Source organism: Oncorhynchus masou, chromosome 29 (genome assembly GCF_036934945.1).
Source record: "Oncorhynchus masou masou isolate Uvic2021 chromosome 29, UVic_Omas_1.1, whole genome shotgun sequence".
NCBI classification, from domain to species: Eukaryota; Metazoa; Chordata; class Actinopteri; order Salmoniformes; family Salmonidae; genus Oncorhynchus; species Oncorhynchus masou.
In genome coordinates this window covers 24104759-24121223 of record NC_088240.1, presented here as the reverse complement: position 1 = coordinate 24121223, position 16465 = coordinate 24104759, and the positions used below count along the sequence as shown (strand labels likewise).

Genomic DNA, 16465 nt, shown 5'->3' with positions numbered 1-16465 from the left:
GGCAAGCAGCCATGAGGCCCTGGCAGCACTCACTCGGTTCTATTCTGCTGTGCACCCTGCTCTGTCATCATCACAGATAAACTGAACTTTAGTCATTTTTTTTTTACAAGAAGAGAAATTGGTAAACTTCTTTGCGGGGGCAACTCAGTACTAAACTCCCTTCAGTACAGATTAGGGACAGCGCTTGACCTGGGCACCTCAAATGTTCTACTGCTTTAGCTCCTGTTTCTCTTATAGAATATTAGCTCAAAAGTATTGTGGAGCTCTTACACTTAAGTATAAACAGTACCAACACACAAAATGAGTACCGTAACCTATTTCAAGTCAAGCACTGATTAGGGATGAGAGGAGAAATGAGGGAGGATTCGAGAGATGAGGGAGGAGAGGAAAAAGGAGAGCAGAGACACATCATGAACACAACAGGTGCTGACTGGGTGTTGACTGTGGACAGTAACAGGTGCATAGCAGCTCCATTTAACAGCCTGTACACCTGCAGAGTAATGAATACTAGATTAACCTCAACTGTTAATAGCCAATCAAAGAGCATCAATAATTCAACCACACTACAGCAGACCTATCATTATGTTTCAGTATTAGTCTCGTATAGACATTCAATATCTATAGCAATACCTCTGTGTAAAGTAATTGTATACTTCTGCTTTGACTACAAAAACACACAGGCGTCAGATGTATGAAAACAGTTATTGCTTTATTTCCCCAATAAGATTCAAAGTGAAAAGAAGGGGCACTATGAAAGGAATCTGGGAAGAGAGGAGAAACATTCAAGTATATAATACATATACAATGGCTCAAAACTGGAGTGGAATCAGACAATATCAGACAGACAGACAGACAGACAGACAGACAGACAGACAGACAGACAGACAGACCAAGAAAACACATAGACAGACACAGACAGACATGCAGTGCACAGCATCTTTGCATTCATCCAACATTAGGAAAAGTGACATCAGGTGCCCAGCAGTCAGACTGGTCTGTACAATATGCAGTATTTATCTATAGTATACAAGGACAATGGCGACATCTAAACTGCAACATATGAGTGAGGAACTTCAGCTCAGCACTACGATGATCATGCTGGAGAATGTGAGGGTATGTCCAAAAACATTTGAAATATTAACAGTCATTTATTGTGAGAAAATATAGGTAAAAATATTCAGGGACATTTGTTCCACAGAATGAAAACGTATTTATTCTATGGTAAATTCATGAACAAGTAAAAAACGTGATTGAATGAATGACTGTTTGTAGAGCAGGGTCTGTGGAATGGGCCATAGATGTACAGTATGTCCTACTCATTGGTCTACAGTTCTGCTTATATGGATTTGATCTGCTGTAAAGAAAACCAAGTGATTTTACGTTTTCTTTCTTTTTTACATGGGGACTCCTTTTTCCCCCCATCTCAATTCTAGGAGTTCTGACCCTTTCTTTTTCTATTCCTGACCATTTCAAGAATAGACCATTCACAGTCTAGCGAATGTAACTTAAAATGTGCAGAGTTTTTCTAACTTTACTGCTGGTAAAACATCTACACAATCCGTAGGTTATAGACTCACCTATTTTATTCTGGTTAAACCTCCAAAGTGACATGTGCAGTTACATCGAGATTCGTGTTGAAGGTGTTCAGTGGTTATTTTGACTTGTCTTTATAATAATTGTAGAAGTTAAATAATTATGTTAAATATATTAAAGAATGATGTAGAGGTAATTACTGTAAGCAGCACCTTAAATCCCCACAGGATTCAGATCTATTGAGTGAACATTTTTCGTACAGTAAAATTATCCCAGATCTATTTCTCAGTAATTTCTCGTAGACAGATTACAGAAACATAAACGGTATGAGCATCTGACCAAATTACGCAATATTTTAGTTCTGGGATTAATTTCTCAGTGACTAGTAAACGATGCCAAATGTCAGTTGAAAGTAGGCCTACAGTTCCCAGACCCAGGTTAAGCCTACACCTGGATGGAAAAGCATACTCGTGTTTTTTAGTCCAGGACTAAATGTAATATGTGTTGGGTGGAAACTGGGCCCTTAGTACTAGATCCCATGTCATAATGGTATCATAATCAGTAGGCTGGTTATTAGGGCCGCTTTTGATCTGTTACTGCATGTGCGATTCTAACACTGCAGTGACTTAACCAAACAGATTGGAAATTGGTCTGCCTTTGAGGGGGCTGGTTGGGCTGGTCTCCCCCCTTTCTCCCTCCTCCACTTCCTCCCCTGTCCCTCTGAAGGAGGTGCTGTGGATGATCTGGGTCTTATGGCGTCCCCGGTGGAGCCGTGCGTTGATCCGACTCAGAGATGACTTCCTCTGAACAGCCTTGCTCCTTCCTGCCCCCCTCCCCTCACCTCTCCCCCCTCCCCTGATCCGTTCAGCAGCCTCAGTGGGTTCAGGTTGGACTGGAGAACTCTGGGTAATCTCCACCGCCCTTGTGCCCCACTGTCTGCGTTCTCCGTGTCTGATTCTCCTCCTCCTACAGGGCTGGTCCCACCCCCTGGCTCCAGGGCTGCAGAGGGGGCTCCAGGGGGAAGGTACTGGCCAGCTCTCCTCCCGCTGTAGTCTCTGGCCTCTGGGTCTACAGACCACTGGTCTACCAGCACATGCACCACCTGACAATCACAGCACAGAAAACTTGATTTAAACCACCTAACAAGCACGCCACAGAAAACAATATCAGTGGACAGGGCAGGGCAGGGTGGAGGGCAGAGCAGGAGGAGAGCACCTACCTGTGTGTGTCCATGCATAGCAGCCAGGTGAAGCGGAGTGTACCCAGCACTAGAGCGTACATTAACATCCACAGGGACATTGTTCTGCTTGGCATGCTCCAGTAGCTGTGTCAACAGCTCCTCGTTGCCCTGCTTGGCAGCCCAGTGGAGGCAGGAGAAGCCCGTCACAAAGTCCCTCTTGGACAGCAGGCTGGGGTCCAGGATTAGCAGCGGATACAGACTGTCCCACTGGCCGTCCGAGGCACACAGCATCCACTCGTGCTCCAGGGGGTCCAGGGCCACTGAGACACAGTCCCCGTCTGCAGACGACAGGAGAGAGGTGGAGTCACCATCGCCCCTGACAGAGTCCCTGAGACGAGAGCCGCGGTTGATCAGAGACCGACGTACCTGGAGACAGGCAAAGACAGAAAGGAACAATTAGTAGGCTACATCTCAGAAATGGCAGCCTAAACAACCTTAGACCAGAACCAGTGTGGAAAATCTGTACATACAATACAATAGAATAAAAGTGTGAGTAGTCCACCTGTGGGGAACTGCTCATCATCAGCTCTATGAAGTTCCTACGGCTGCTCTTGGGGGTGTTCCAGTCTCCATCCAGTCCCTCCCACCCACCGTCCTCTGACAGAGCGCTGGTCAGCAGAGCCTTCTGGGAGCCCCGGGAGGTCCTCCTACTTCCCCTCACCTGCACCTGTCCAGCCAAAACATTTGAGTCTGTCCCCAGTGCTGGAGCCGACTCTCTCCTTCTCCTGTCTCTTAGCTTCACCTCTCCACCTGAGAAGGTATCATCACTAACTTCTCTAAGCTTCACCTCTGTGACTCCACCTGAGGTAACATCACTAACTTTACCTTCCTCTAGGCAGCATGGATGATGAAGATTACCGTTTGATTCCATGCCATTATCAAGCCAAGATAGGGCTTCGGGTGCATTTGAGTCTTTTTCAGGTGAATCACATTTATCACTAGAATGTCCGTTTCCATCTCTGCTGACATTGCTGCTCCCATCCCGTTCTCCAGATTCAGATAGTGGGCGGTCCCTACCACACACCCCGTTGCCGTTACTCTCTCCATCGTTGCCAGGGTCTGTGTGCTTCACGGAGCTTGTGCTGTTTTCCTTCAAACACACGAATTTCACTCCATCCTCCAGTTTTATGAAAGCAACGCTGTCAACGTGACGGTTCAACCTTTCATTGAACAGTGTTTTCTTTGACGCATCACTTTTCCACACGGATTCAAAATGATCAATCAGGTCCATATGTCTGACCAACCCTCCTCTCTCCGTTAGGAACTCCAGGACGGCTTGTTCTGTGCATTCGGTCGCCATTTAGAATCAATTCTGGAAATAGCCAACACAATAATAACGATTTAAAATGTTTCTTTCCCACGTTGCATCGTTTCATCCGTGCATCACGGACAGGTCTCTGAAGTACGCCGATAACAGCATATTCATTATCACCATCATCCTAATCCCTACTCTCCGATTCTCTCCTCCAAGAGACAAACCGTGTGTGACAGACAGGGGTCGCAGTAGTATCAAAACATCATCCCCTCCCATAGCAACGTAATTAGAGATCAGTGAAACTGGCATACTTGTTTGGCCATTTTGGATCCAAAGTTCTGTTTGAAATGAACAGGGGTTCCATCCCTGATAGAGCCACCATGGTAGCTGTGGAAGGTTTTCATTTGGATGATACCATTGTGTTTAAAGAAGAGGTTACCAATCATGTATGTAAGTGCAACGTTATCTACAATCATACAAACCACTGCTGTTCACAAAGAAAGTGAAAAATTCCCGAAATGCAGCTTAAAATTTCGTTTTATGTATGTGAATTGCAGAGTTTAAAAAAAATAGGGGTTCAACAAGGGTTCTTCTAAGATCCTCAAAGTTCCTTGAAGAACCGTGGGGTTCTTGACACCGAAAAATGCCCCGAAAAGGTTCTTCCAAGAACAGTCCTAGCTTGCTTGCTATTATGAAAATCGAATTCTTGCTTGCGCCGTGCCAAAGAACAGCCCTTAGCCGTGAGATATTGGCCATATATTCAATTCAAGGGGCTTTATTGGCATGGGAAACATGTGTTAACATTGCCAAAGCAAGTGGGGTAGATAATATACTAAAGTGAAATAAACAATCAAAATTAACAGTAAACATCACACATACATAGGTTTCAAAACAATAAAGACATTACAAATGTCATATTACGTATATATACATATACCACAAACCCCCGAGGAGCCTGATTGCTATTATAAACTGGTTACCAACGTAGTTAGAGCAGTAAAACTAAATGTTTTGTCATACCCTTGGTGGTCTGCTATACCATGGCTTTCAGCCAATCAGAATTCAGGGCTCAAACCATCCAGTTTATAAAGGGAAATAATGCACGCTTTAGAATGCCCTTCAAGGCTATCTGAAAGGAGTATTGGTTTGCTGCATAATGTTATGCAGATCAGATGTATCATCTACAGTTAATTGTAATGGTTTCTCTAAAACCTTGTAGGACTCTTCAATGAAGATCCCAAAGGACTCTACATTATGGACAAGGTAATATGTATGAAAACCGTTGTCAAAAGTGAATACTTTTTTTGACCACAAAAATCAAGGTATGAATACTGTCATGTGTAGGTTTTGTTAATCATCTGTATAATTATAATTGTCTGTACTCACAAACTTCATCCTTCCTACACCTCTGATGAATATAACAAGAAACCTGCTCGATCACCATGCACTGCAAAAGGATTCTGGCTATGGATAGCATACAGAGGACATTCAACACATTAACATCAACATGCAATGTGATGTAACCATTGGGCTTGGAGCTGTGCTGGGAGATTACCTCATATTTGGATTTTAAAATGTTGCTTTGCCATTAAAATCATAATAAACACGGGCAACTAAAATATTGTGTTATTGTTATGCTGATCAATAATAATAATAATCATAATAATTAGACATTTTTCTACATTTCCTCTGCTGTGTCCTGGTGCGCATTCAGCAGGATACAATGTTTTGGGATGTTCAGATATAACTATGTAATGTAGCTAGAACAAACATGCTTCTCCGACAAGGAATAATTTCTTCTCTATTAATTTGGCATTTCTGTTGGCATTTCTATCTGCAACGTTTGGCAAATGAACGTGGCCCTGGCCATTGTCCTCATGGAAATATTTGTGGTTGCAGTGTAGTACTGAGACACCAGAGGGCGCGAAACAACTGCTTTAAACTATAGCGAGAAACTGCCATGCACTATGATACATTTCTCATTCAAAAGTATTTCTCATCCTTATTATATAATTTATATATTAAATAATGACCGATAGAACGCTCAGAATATCAACAAAGAAATCTAGATATTTTCATCAATCTCTCACCAACCTCTCAATCTCTCACCAACCTCTCAACCTGCTTTATTCTTTTCAGCTATGTTTCTCGTGGTCTGTAGACTATTTAAAGGGTGTTTACTGCCCTCCTGAGATGATCTATGATCTTCAGTGTTCTCTTCATGAAGCTCTATGCCCTTCTCACCTTCTCCTGCCACCCTGCTGTGCTGCCTGGCTGACTGCCACACACACAGATCTGGAATGTGGCCAGTTGATTCTGTGGAATCTACATAAATACAGTATCTGCAGCAGCTGAGCTGTGCGTGTTTGTTTGTATATAGAGGTTTTAGGCTTGGTGAGGGACTGAATGAGATCAAACCTATCTTGTGCCGGACCAGGGGTGTTTGTGTGTGTGTGCTTGGAAACAGTGGATGAAGTATGTGCGTGGGTAGTGGGTTGGAGTGGGTAGTGGGCTGGGTTGACCTTGTTGAGGAGGATGGGATATCTGGGTTGGGGTGACCTGTATCCTGAATAGAAACACACCAACACAGAACCTGGCATGCAGAAGTGCTGTTGGCATCAGAGAAGTGTTGACTAGAATGGTGATCAGTGTCCTTACAGCCCAGTTTCCTAAACACACACACCTCTCTACCCTGTGATGACACACACACACACACACACACACACACACACACACACACACACACACACACACACACACACACACACACACACACACACACACACACACACACACACCTCTCTACCCTATGATGACACACACACACACAGTGTCAAACACACACACACACCTCTACTCTGTGATGACACACACACACACACCTCTCTACCCTGTGATGACACACACACAGTGTCAAACACACACAAACCTCTCTACCCGGTGATGACACACACACACCTCTCTACCCTGTGATGACACACACACACAGTGTCAAACACACACACACACCTCTCTACCCTGTGATGACACACACACACACAGTGTCAAACACACACACACCTCTCCACCTATATAGCATGTGTGTCAGCCAGGCCTTAGCTTCACTCTAAATGCAAATAGGTGTGAGGTGATTATTCCTGACAGCCTTGCTGTCACCCACCTCCACCGGGACAGAGAGAGGGAGGAAGGAAGTGATGGAGAGGAGGTAGGGGAGGCAGTAGTGAGATGGCATGTTTGTCAGCAGGCACGAGGCGAGACAGGTTGTATTAAAACAAAGGCATTTATTGCAAAAATGCACTTGACATGAAAAACCAACCAAACCACGAGGTCATCATTACGAGACAATGTTTAATGATCACATGGTAGAATGCTGGTCACCAGCAGATGGCAACTCTGGCACCCACGAAATATAAATAATCTGGACAATATACAGTATCAGTCAAAAGTTTGGACACAGCTACTCATTCAAGGGTTTTTCTTTTCATTGTATAATAATAGTGAAGACATCAAAACTATGAAATAACACACATGGAATCATGTAGTAACTATAAAAGTGTTAAACAAATCAAACTATATTTTATATTTCACATTCTTCAAAGTAGCCACTCTTTGCCTTGATGACAGCTTTGCACACTCATAGCATTCTCTCAACCAGAATCATGTCACCTGGAATGCATTTCAATTAACAGGTGTGCCTTGTTAAAAGTTAATTTGTGGAAATGTTTTCCTTCTTAATGCGTTGTGTTGTGACAAGATAGGGGGTGGTATACAGAAAATAGCCTATATTATGGCAAGAACAGCTCACATAAGCAAAGATAAACAATAGTCTATCAATACTTTTAAGACATGAAGGTCAGTTAATTTGGAAACATTTCAAGAACTTTGAAAGTTTCTTCAAGTGTAGTTTCAGAAACCGTCAAGAGCTATGATGAAACTGTCTCTCATCAGGACCGCCACAGGAAAGGAAGACCAAAAGTTACCTCTGCTGCAAAGGACAAGTTCATTAGAGTTACCAGCCTCAGAAATTGCAGCCCAAATAAATGCTTCACAGAATTCAAGTAACAGACACATCTCAACATCAACGGTTCAGAGGCGACTGCTGATCTCCACATGTGTGGTTCCCACCATGAAGCATGGAGGAGGAGGTGTGATGGTGCTTTGCTGGTGGACACGGTTGGTGATTCATTTAGAATTGAAGGCACACTCAACCACGTGGCTACCACAGTATTCTGCAGCGATACGCCATCCCATCTGTTTTGTGCTTAGTGGGACTATCATTTGTTTTTCAACAGCAAAATTACCCCAAACACACCTCTAGGCTGTGTAAGGGCTATTTGACCAAGAAGGAGAGTGATTGAGTGCTGCATCAGATGACCTGGCCTCCACAATCACCCGACCTCAACCCAATTGAGATGGTTTGGGACGAGATGGACCGCAGAGTGAAGGAAAACAAACCAACAAGTGCTCAGCAACAAGTGGGAACTCCTTCAAGACTGTTGGAAAAGCATTCCAGTTGAAGCTGGTTGAGAGAATGCCAAGAGTGTGCAAAGCTGTCATCAAGGCAAAGGGTGGCTACTCTGAAGAATGTAAAATATAACATATATTTTGATTTGTTTAACACTTTTTGGTTACTACATGATTCCATATGTGTTATTTCATAGTTTCAATGTCTTCACTATTATTCTACAATGTATAAAATAGTACAAATAAAGAAAACCCCTGGAATGAGTAGATGTGTCCAAACTTTTGACTGGTACTGTATAAATATATATATATATATATTCTTTATTTTCTGTTGCAGTAATGTAACACTTCTCTCATAGTTAGACAGCATTAGATTCAGCATGAGAAGTCAGTGGTACAGTTCTCACACCAGACAATCTGTAAAGTCTTGTCAGTGGTACAGAACTCACACCAGACATCTGTAAAGTCTTGTCAGTGGTACAGCACTCACACCAGACAATCTGTAAAGTCTTGTCAGTGGTACAGCACTCACACCAGACAATCTGTAATGTTTTGTCAGTGGTACAGCACTCACACCAGACAATCTGTAAGGTCTTGTCAGTTGTACAGCACTCACACCAGACAATCTGTAATGTTTTGACGGTTGTACAGCACTCACACCAGACAATCTGTAATGTTTTGTCAGACAAACCAGAAAGACAGTTGACCTGAACACACTGACTCATGGGAACACTGGGGAGCAGGAATAGCAAGATGGGTGCTGTGTGGTGACTGAATCATGTGGAAGTGCTGCATCTCCAACAAGGAGGTGATTTACATCCACAGACAAATAGTAGAAACAGACAAACAGGCTGGCATTTTGGGTTCAGTAGAAACAGGGTTACAGCTGGTTCATCTGGGGCTAAGGGTTGCTTCTGGACCGGGTTTCACTCTATTCTCTCTCTGAGGAGGAGGAGGAGGAGGAGAGGGACTGGGACCCATCCAGTCCTTTCACGTCACAGTGTGTGTGTTGGTGTGTATGTGTGTGTGTGTATAAGGGCTTGATGGAAAGACTCTAATCTTTTCTGAATCTTTGGGTGTTTAAAGTCATCTGTCTGTCACCCAACTCAGGGATTACCCAGACTCCCCGGCTGCTGCTATTCGAATCAGAACCAGATGGTCTCACACAAGGGTGTGCTTTGTGCTGAGACGGAGTGTGCTGTCTGTCTATTGTAGATCTAGTCTCATCTGTGCTGTAGCCAACTTGTTCTGGCCTTCCTAACTCTGTGTGCTTCTGTTTCACTATGTCTTCCTGACCTGTAGACTTATCTGCCTTACTCTTCTAAACCAGTTGATCCTACTTCTGTTGTTGAACAGCTGTTTTGTGCTGAGTCAATGAAACAGTAGTTGTGTGCATAGATAGGAGTGGACCACTGTTGTGTGCTTAACCAATGAGAGAGGAATACTGATGTGTGCTTAGCCAATAAAAAAAGGACCACCATTGTGTGCTTAGCCAATGAAAGAGGAGTACTGTTGTGTGCTTCGCCAGTGAAATAGGAGGTTTGATGTAGCTTGCCAGACGTGAGGTATGTTTAAGACCATTTGAGACCATTGGTGTGCTTTCTGTCCCGTTGTTGAGCTGCCACATGGCTGGTATTAACCACTGCTGGTCACACGCGCAGGCACTCACACGCACACGCGCACACACACATAACACACATAAACACACATACACGCACAGACACACACACACACACCGACCAGAAGGAACAAGTATAAGGTAAGCCAGGGTCTTTAGGTGCTTCTGTAACCAGTCTGGCCTTTCTCTAGCCATACCACACATTCATATGGACACTCATGTTTAGAGCATATACACACTGAAGCAGTAGAAAAATACTATGCACCGCCTGATGATGTCAACATCATAAGTCATTGATGAGGTTGATGAAGGACCCATCCCATAGCTGTCCTGGGAGTGCCTGCGTGGATAAAGGCCCCTGCTCCTTTGAGGCTGGTTGGAGCTGGGGTGGCGGTGTGTGTTGTGTTGTGTGTGTGGGGGTATTACTATCCTTGTGGGTACCGGAAATCCTCACAAGGATAGTAATAAAGGAAAATTATCCCCCATGGGGACATTTCCCAGGTCCTTACGAGGACAAAGGCTATTTTAGGCGTAGAGGTTAGGTTTAGGGTTAGGGTTACAATCAGGGTTAGGGTTAGGGGTTAAGGTTAAGGTTAGGGTAAGGGTTAGGTTTAGTGTTAGGGTTAGGGAAAATAGGTTTAGGGAAAGTAGGATTTTGAATGGAAATCAATTTTAGGTCCCCACAAGGATAGTAAAACATACAGTTGATGTCAGAAGTTTACATACACCTTAGCCAAATACATTTAAATTCAGTTTTTCACAATCCCTGACATTTAATCCTAGTAAAAAATCCCTGTTTTAGGTCAGTTAGATCACCACTTTATATTAAGAATGTGAAATGTCAGAATAATAGTAGAGAGAATTATTTATTTCAGCTTTTATTTCTTTCATCACATTCCCAGTGGGTCAGAAGTTTACATACACTCAATTACTATTTGGTAGCATTGCCTTTAAATTGTTTACTTGGGTCAAACGTTGCGTGTAGCCTTCCACAAGCTTCCCACAATAACTCGGGTGAATTTTGTCCCATTCCTTCTGACAGAGCTGGTGTAACTGAGTCAGGTTTGTAGGCCTCCTTGCTCGCACACGCTTTATCAGTTCTGCCCACATATTTTCTATAAGATTGAAATTTGGAAGTATGCTTGGGGTCATTGTCCATTTGGAAGACCCATTTGCGACCAAGCTTTAACTTCCTGACTGATGTCTTGAGATGTTGCTTCAATATATCCACATAATTTTCCTTTCCTCATGATGCCATCTATTTTGTGAAGTGCACCAGTCCCTCCTGCAGCAAAGCACCCCCACAACATGATGCTGCCACCACCGTGCTTCACGGTTGGGATGGTGTTCTTCTGCTTGCAAGCATCCTCCTTTTTCCTCCAAACATAACGATGGTCATTATGGCCAAACAGTTCTACTTTTGTTTCATCAGACCAGAGGACATTTCTCCAAAAAGTATGATCTTTGTCCCCATGTACAGTTGCAAACAGTAGTCTGGCTTTTTTATGGTGGTTTTGGAGCAGTGGCTTCTTCCTTGCTGTGTGGCCTTTCAGGTCATGTTGATATAGGAGTCCTTTTACTGTGGATATAGATACTTTTGTACATGTTTCCTCCTTCACAAGGTCCTTTGCTGTTGTTCTGGGATTGATTTGCACTTTTCGCACCAAAGTGCGTTCATCTCTAGGAGACAGAATGTGTCTCCTTCCTGAGTGGTATGATGTCTGCGTGGTTCCATGGTGTTTATACTTGCGTACTATTGTTTGTACAGATGAACGTGGTACATTCAGGCATTTGGAAATTGCTCCCAAGGATGAACCAGACTTGTGGAGGTCTACACATTTTTTTCTGAGGTCTTGGCTGATTTTTGTTGATTTTCCCATGATGTCAAGCAAAGAGGCACTGAGTTTGAAGGTAGGCCTTGAAATACATTCAGGTACACCTCCAATTGACTCAAATTATGTCAATTAGCCTATCAGAAGCTTCTAACGTCATGACATAATTTTCTGGAATTTTCCTAGCTGTTTAAAGGCAAAGTCAACGTAGTGTATGTAGACTTCTGACCCACTGGAATTGTGATACAGTGAATTATAAGTGAAATTAATCTGTCTGTAAACAATTGTTGGAAAAATGACATGTGTCTTTCACGAAGTAGATGTCCTAACAGACTTTCCAAAACTATAGTTTGTTAACAAGAAATTTGTGGAGTGGTTCAAAAACAAGTTTGAATGACTCCAACCTAAGTGTATGTAAACTTCCGACTTCAACTGTATGCTGTGTGTGTGTGTGTGTGTGTGTGTGTGTGTGTGTGTGTGTGTGTGTGCGCGCGCGCGCGCGTGTGTGTGTGTGTGTGTGTGTGTGCGCGCGTGTGTGTGTGTGTGTGTGTGTGTGTGTGTGTGTGTGTGTGTGTGTGTGTGTGTGTGTGTGTGTGTGTGTGTGTGTGTGTGTGTAGCGATCCTGTTCAGAAGATTTCTACAAAGCTGCCGGGGAAGAGCCCAGTGCGTCCGGTCCTCTGCAGAGTGCCTTTGTACCAGCCATCTTCTCTCTTCTTATGAACAAACACCACATCTCCCTCTCTCAGCTCGATCTCTGCCTCGCTCTGAGGGGGGTAGGGCACAACCACACGATACCTAGGGAGGGAGAGTTATGAATAATGATGCACTGTAACTCATATTAAGACACACACACACCATAAACACACACACACACAGTAAGAGTTGATATATGCAGCTACTCAGGTCAACATCATTCAGCAGTCTTGTACATAAACGGCTCACACAGATTTATAAGTGCTTGACACTTTGGAGTAGTGTGTCTGGAGCAGTGTGTGTGTGTGTGTGTGTGTGTGTGTGTGTGTGTGTGTGTGTGTGTGTGTGTGTGTGTGTGTGTGTTAAGCGGCTGCTCTCAGAGAAAAAATACATGTCTGTGTAAACCAGAGGAGCTATAGCTCACAGTGACCGCTGAAGGACTGATAACCTACAGCTAGTATCAAGCTCCAAGCTGTGAGTGTGTGTCTGTCTGTGTGTGTGCATATGTGTGTGTGTGTTTCTGTGTGCACGCTAGTGCTTGCGCGTGCTTGCACTTTCTTGAGCTTGCTTGCGTGTGTGTGTGCTGGAGGGCACTATTATCTCTGACACACACCGATGGGGATAGGAGAAGAGTGATGACAAGAGGCTCATTTCTTTTTTGTGCTGCAGTAGCATAGACTAGCGTATGTTTCAAGGTGTGTGTATGAGAGTGTGTAAACACAGTATATTTGTTGTAACACAGTATATATTGGTGTAACCCTAGATTGTAAACTAACATGGCCACATGGTTTGTGTCTCTTTGTTAACAAGAACTTGTGCGCAATCTCTTATATGAAGGAAGTCTCTCAGTTCTGTTTGCCTGAGTTAGAACACCTCATGGTAAACTGTCGACCACACTATTTAACCTCTCTGGGCAACCCGACGCGCTAGCGTCCCACCTTGCCAACAATAAATGCAAATGCGCTTCACCAAATGCTAATAGCACTCGTTAAAACTCAAACGTTCATTAAAATTCACATACAGGGTACTCAATTCAAGCTACACTCGTTGTGAATCTAGCCAACGAGTCAGATTTGTAAAATGCTTTTCGGCGAAAGCATGAGTAGCTATTATCTGATAGCAGGCAACACGCCGAAATACCAGAGGGGGACGTAAACAAAGGAATTAGCGTAGCCGGCGCTACACAAAACGCAGAAATAAAATATAAAACATTCATTACCTTTGACGAGATTCTTTGTTGGCACTCCTATATGTCCCATAAACATCACTATTGGGTCTTTTTTTCGATTAAATCGGTCCATATATACCCTAAATATCGATCTATGAAAAGTGTGTGATCCAGGAAAAAACAGTGTTTTAAAACGCAACATCATTTTTTTAAATGAAAAAAGTTGACGATGAACTTTCACAAAACACTTCGAAATACTTTTGTAATCCAACTTTAGGTATTAGTAAATGTTAATAATCTATCAAATTGATCACGGGGCGATGTGTATTCAATAGCTCCACGTCTTGAACTCGTGGTCGAAAATTTCTCCTCCACAACATCCTGCCGGAGACCGGAAGGAATGGGCTCTCTCTTACTCGTTTGACCAAGAAACAAAGCCCAGGCAATTGACAAGACTGGCGACATCGTGTGGAAGCTGTAGGACTTGCAATCTCAGCCCCATGTAATTTGGTTTCCCATAAACAAATCATGCAAGTGGCGCATTGATACTTTTTCCAGTTTTCAGTGATCAGTTTTTCTTGCGCTTTTCGATGAAACACAGGCTCTGTTATAGTCACAGCCGTGATTTAACCAGTTTTAGAAACGTCAGAGTGTTTTCCATCCACACATACTAATCATATGCATATACTATATCCTGGCATGAGTAGCAGGACGCTGAAATGTTGCGCGATTTTTAACAGAATGTTCGAAAAAGTAGGGGGTAGGCTTAACAGGTTTTAACAAGCGAGTTTTCATCTATATTTTTCGTAGCTGTCTATTTACCACCACAAACCAATGCTGGCACTATGACCACACTCAACGAACTGCAAACAAGAAAATGGTCACCCAGAGGCAGCTCCTAGTGGCCTGTGAATTTAACGCAGAAAAACTATAATCTGTTTAACCTAATTTCTACCAGCATGTCACCTGTGCAACTAGAGGCTAAAACACTCTAGCTCACCTTTACTCCACACAAATATGCAATAAAAATGTCCACCCCACCCTCCATTTGGCAAATCTGACCATAACTCAATCCTCCTCATTCCTGTTTACAAGCAAAAAGTCAATAAGGAAGTACCAGTGACATGCTCAATACGGAGGCGCTCCTCAGGTGGTAGAGCATGGTGCTTGCATATGCATGACTGGAAGTCGCATTGGATAAAGGTGTCTGCTCAATGGCATATATTATTATTACAAATCAAATCAAAGCTTTTTTGTCACGTGCGCCGAATACAACAGGTGTACAGTGACATATTTGCTTGCAGGCTCTAACCAATAGTGCAGAGAACAAAAAGTATGTGTATGTGTGTGTGTGTGTGTGTGTGTGTGTGTGTGTGTGTGTGTGTGTGTGTGTGTGTGTGTGTGTGTGTGTGTGTGTGTGTGTGTGTGTGTGTGTAGGTAAGTAAAGAAATAAAACAATAGTAAAAAGACATTTGAAAATAAGAGTAGCAAGGCTATATACAGACACCGGTTAGTCAGGCTTATTGGGGTAGTATGTACATGTAGGTATGGTTAAAGTGACTATGCATATATGATGAACAGAGAGTAGCAGTAGCGTAAAAAGAGGGGTTATATTAGATATTATAAGTGGTCCGATGACACGGATGCTAAGCTATAAGTCTGTTTCACTAGCACAGACTGGAATATGTTACGGGATTCATCCGCTGGCATTGAGGAGTTTACTACCTCAGTCACTGGCTTCATAAATAAGTTAATTGAGATTATAATGGCGCCAGAGGGGATGGCTGCCCTTTTACGGGCTCCTAACCAACTGTGCTGTTTTATTTATTCTTTTTGCATTGTTTGTAACTAATTTTGTACATAATATTGCTGCTACCGTCTCTTATGACCGAAAATAACATCTGGACATCAGAACAGCGATTACTCACCTCAAACTGGACGAAGATTATTTCTTTAATGAGTCCGACACGAAGGTAAAACTGCTTTGTCAAGGCAAGGCCCAAATCCAGTCATCAGTGTGAAGAAAAGACAGAGAAAAAGGGGGAGGAGGGCAGAGTGCCTGTTATGAATTCACCGACGAGTAACTAAACCACCACAACCCTCTGTATTATTGGCCAATGTGCAAACACTGGAAAACTAACTGGACGATCTATGATTGAGATTATCCTTCCAATGGGACATTCAAAACTCTAATATCTTATGTTTCACTGAGACTTGGCTGAACGACGACACAGATAATAAAGAGTTGGCTGGCTTCTACGTGTTTTGGCAGGACAGAGCAGCTACGTCTGGTAAGACGGGTTGTGTGTCTATTTGTCAATAACTGCTGGTGCGCAATGTCTAATATTAAAGAAGTCTTGAGGTATTGCTCGCCTGAGGTTGAATGCCACATGATAAGCTGTAGACCACACTATCTACCAAGAGAGTTCTCATCTATATTATTCGTAGCCGTTTATTTTCCACCACAAACCGATGCTGGCACTAAGACCGAACTTAACGAGCTGTAAAAGGCCATTTGCAAACAAGAAAATGCTCATCCAGAAGCGGCGTTCCTAGTGGCCGAGGACTTTAATGCAGGCAAACATCTACCAGCATGTCACATGTGACACCAGAGGAAAAAAAAACTCTAGATCACCTTTACTCCACACACAGAGATGTATAC

At 43.2% G+C, this 16465-nt stretch overlaps 1 protein-coding gene and 1 pseudogene across 1 annotated transcript in view; both read right to left on the bottom strand.

The window, feature by feature from the left end:
- Nucleotides 1-690: 690 nt before the first annotated feature.
- On the bottom strand, nt 691-4223 carry LOC135521139 (ankyrin repeat domain-containing protein SOWAHC-like; annotated as a pseudogene).
- Nucleotides 4224-12517: 8294 nt separating this feature from the next.
- The window catches only part of LOC135519522 (E3 ubiquitin-protein ligase SH3RF3-like), a 99158-nt gene continuing 95210 nt past the window's right edge, over nt 12518-16465 (bottom strand). The window contains exon 9 of the mRNA XM_064944750.1: nt 12518-12737. Coding sequence (XP_064800822.1) covers nt 12569-12737 — 169 coding nt within the window. The 3' untranslated portion in view covers nt 12518-12568. The remainder of the gene's footprint in view (nt 12738-16465) is intronic.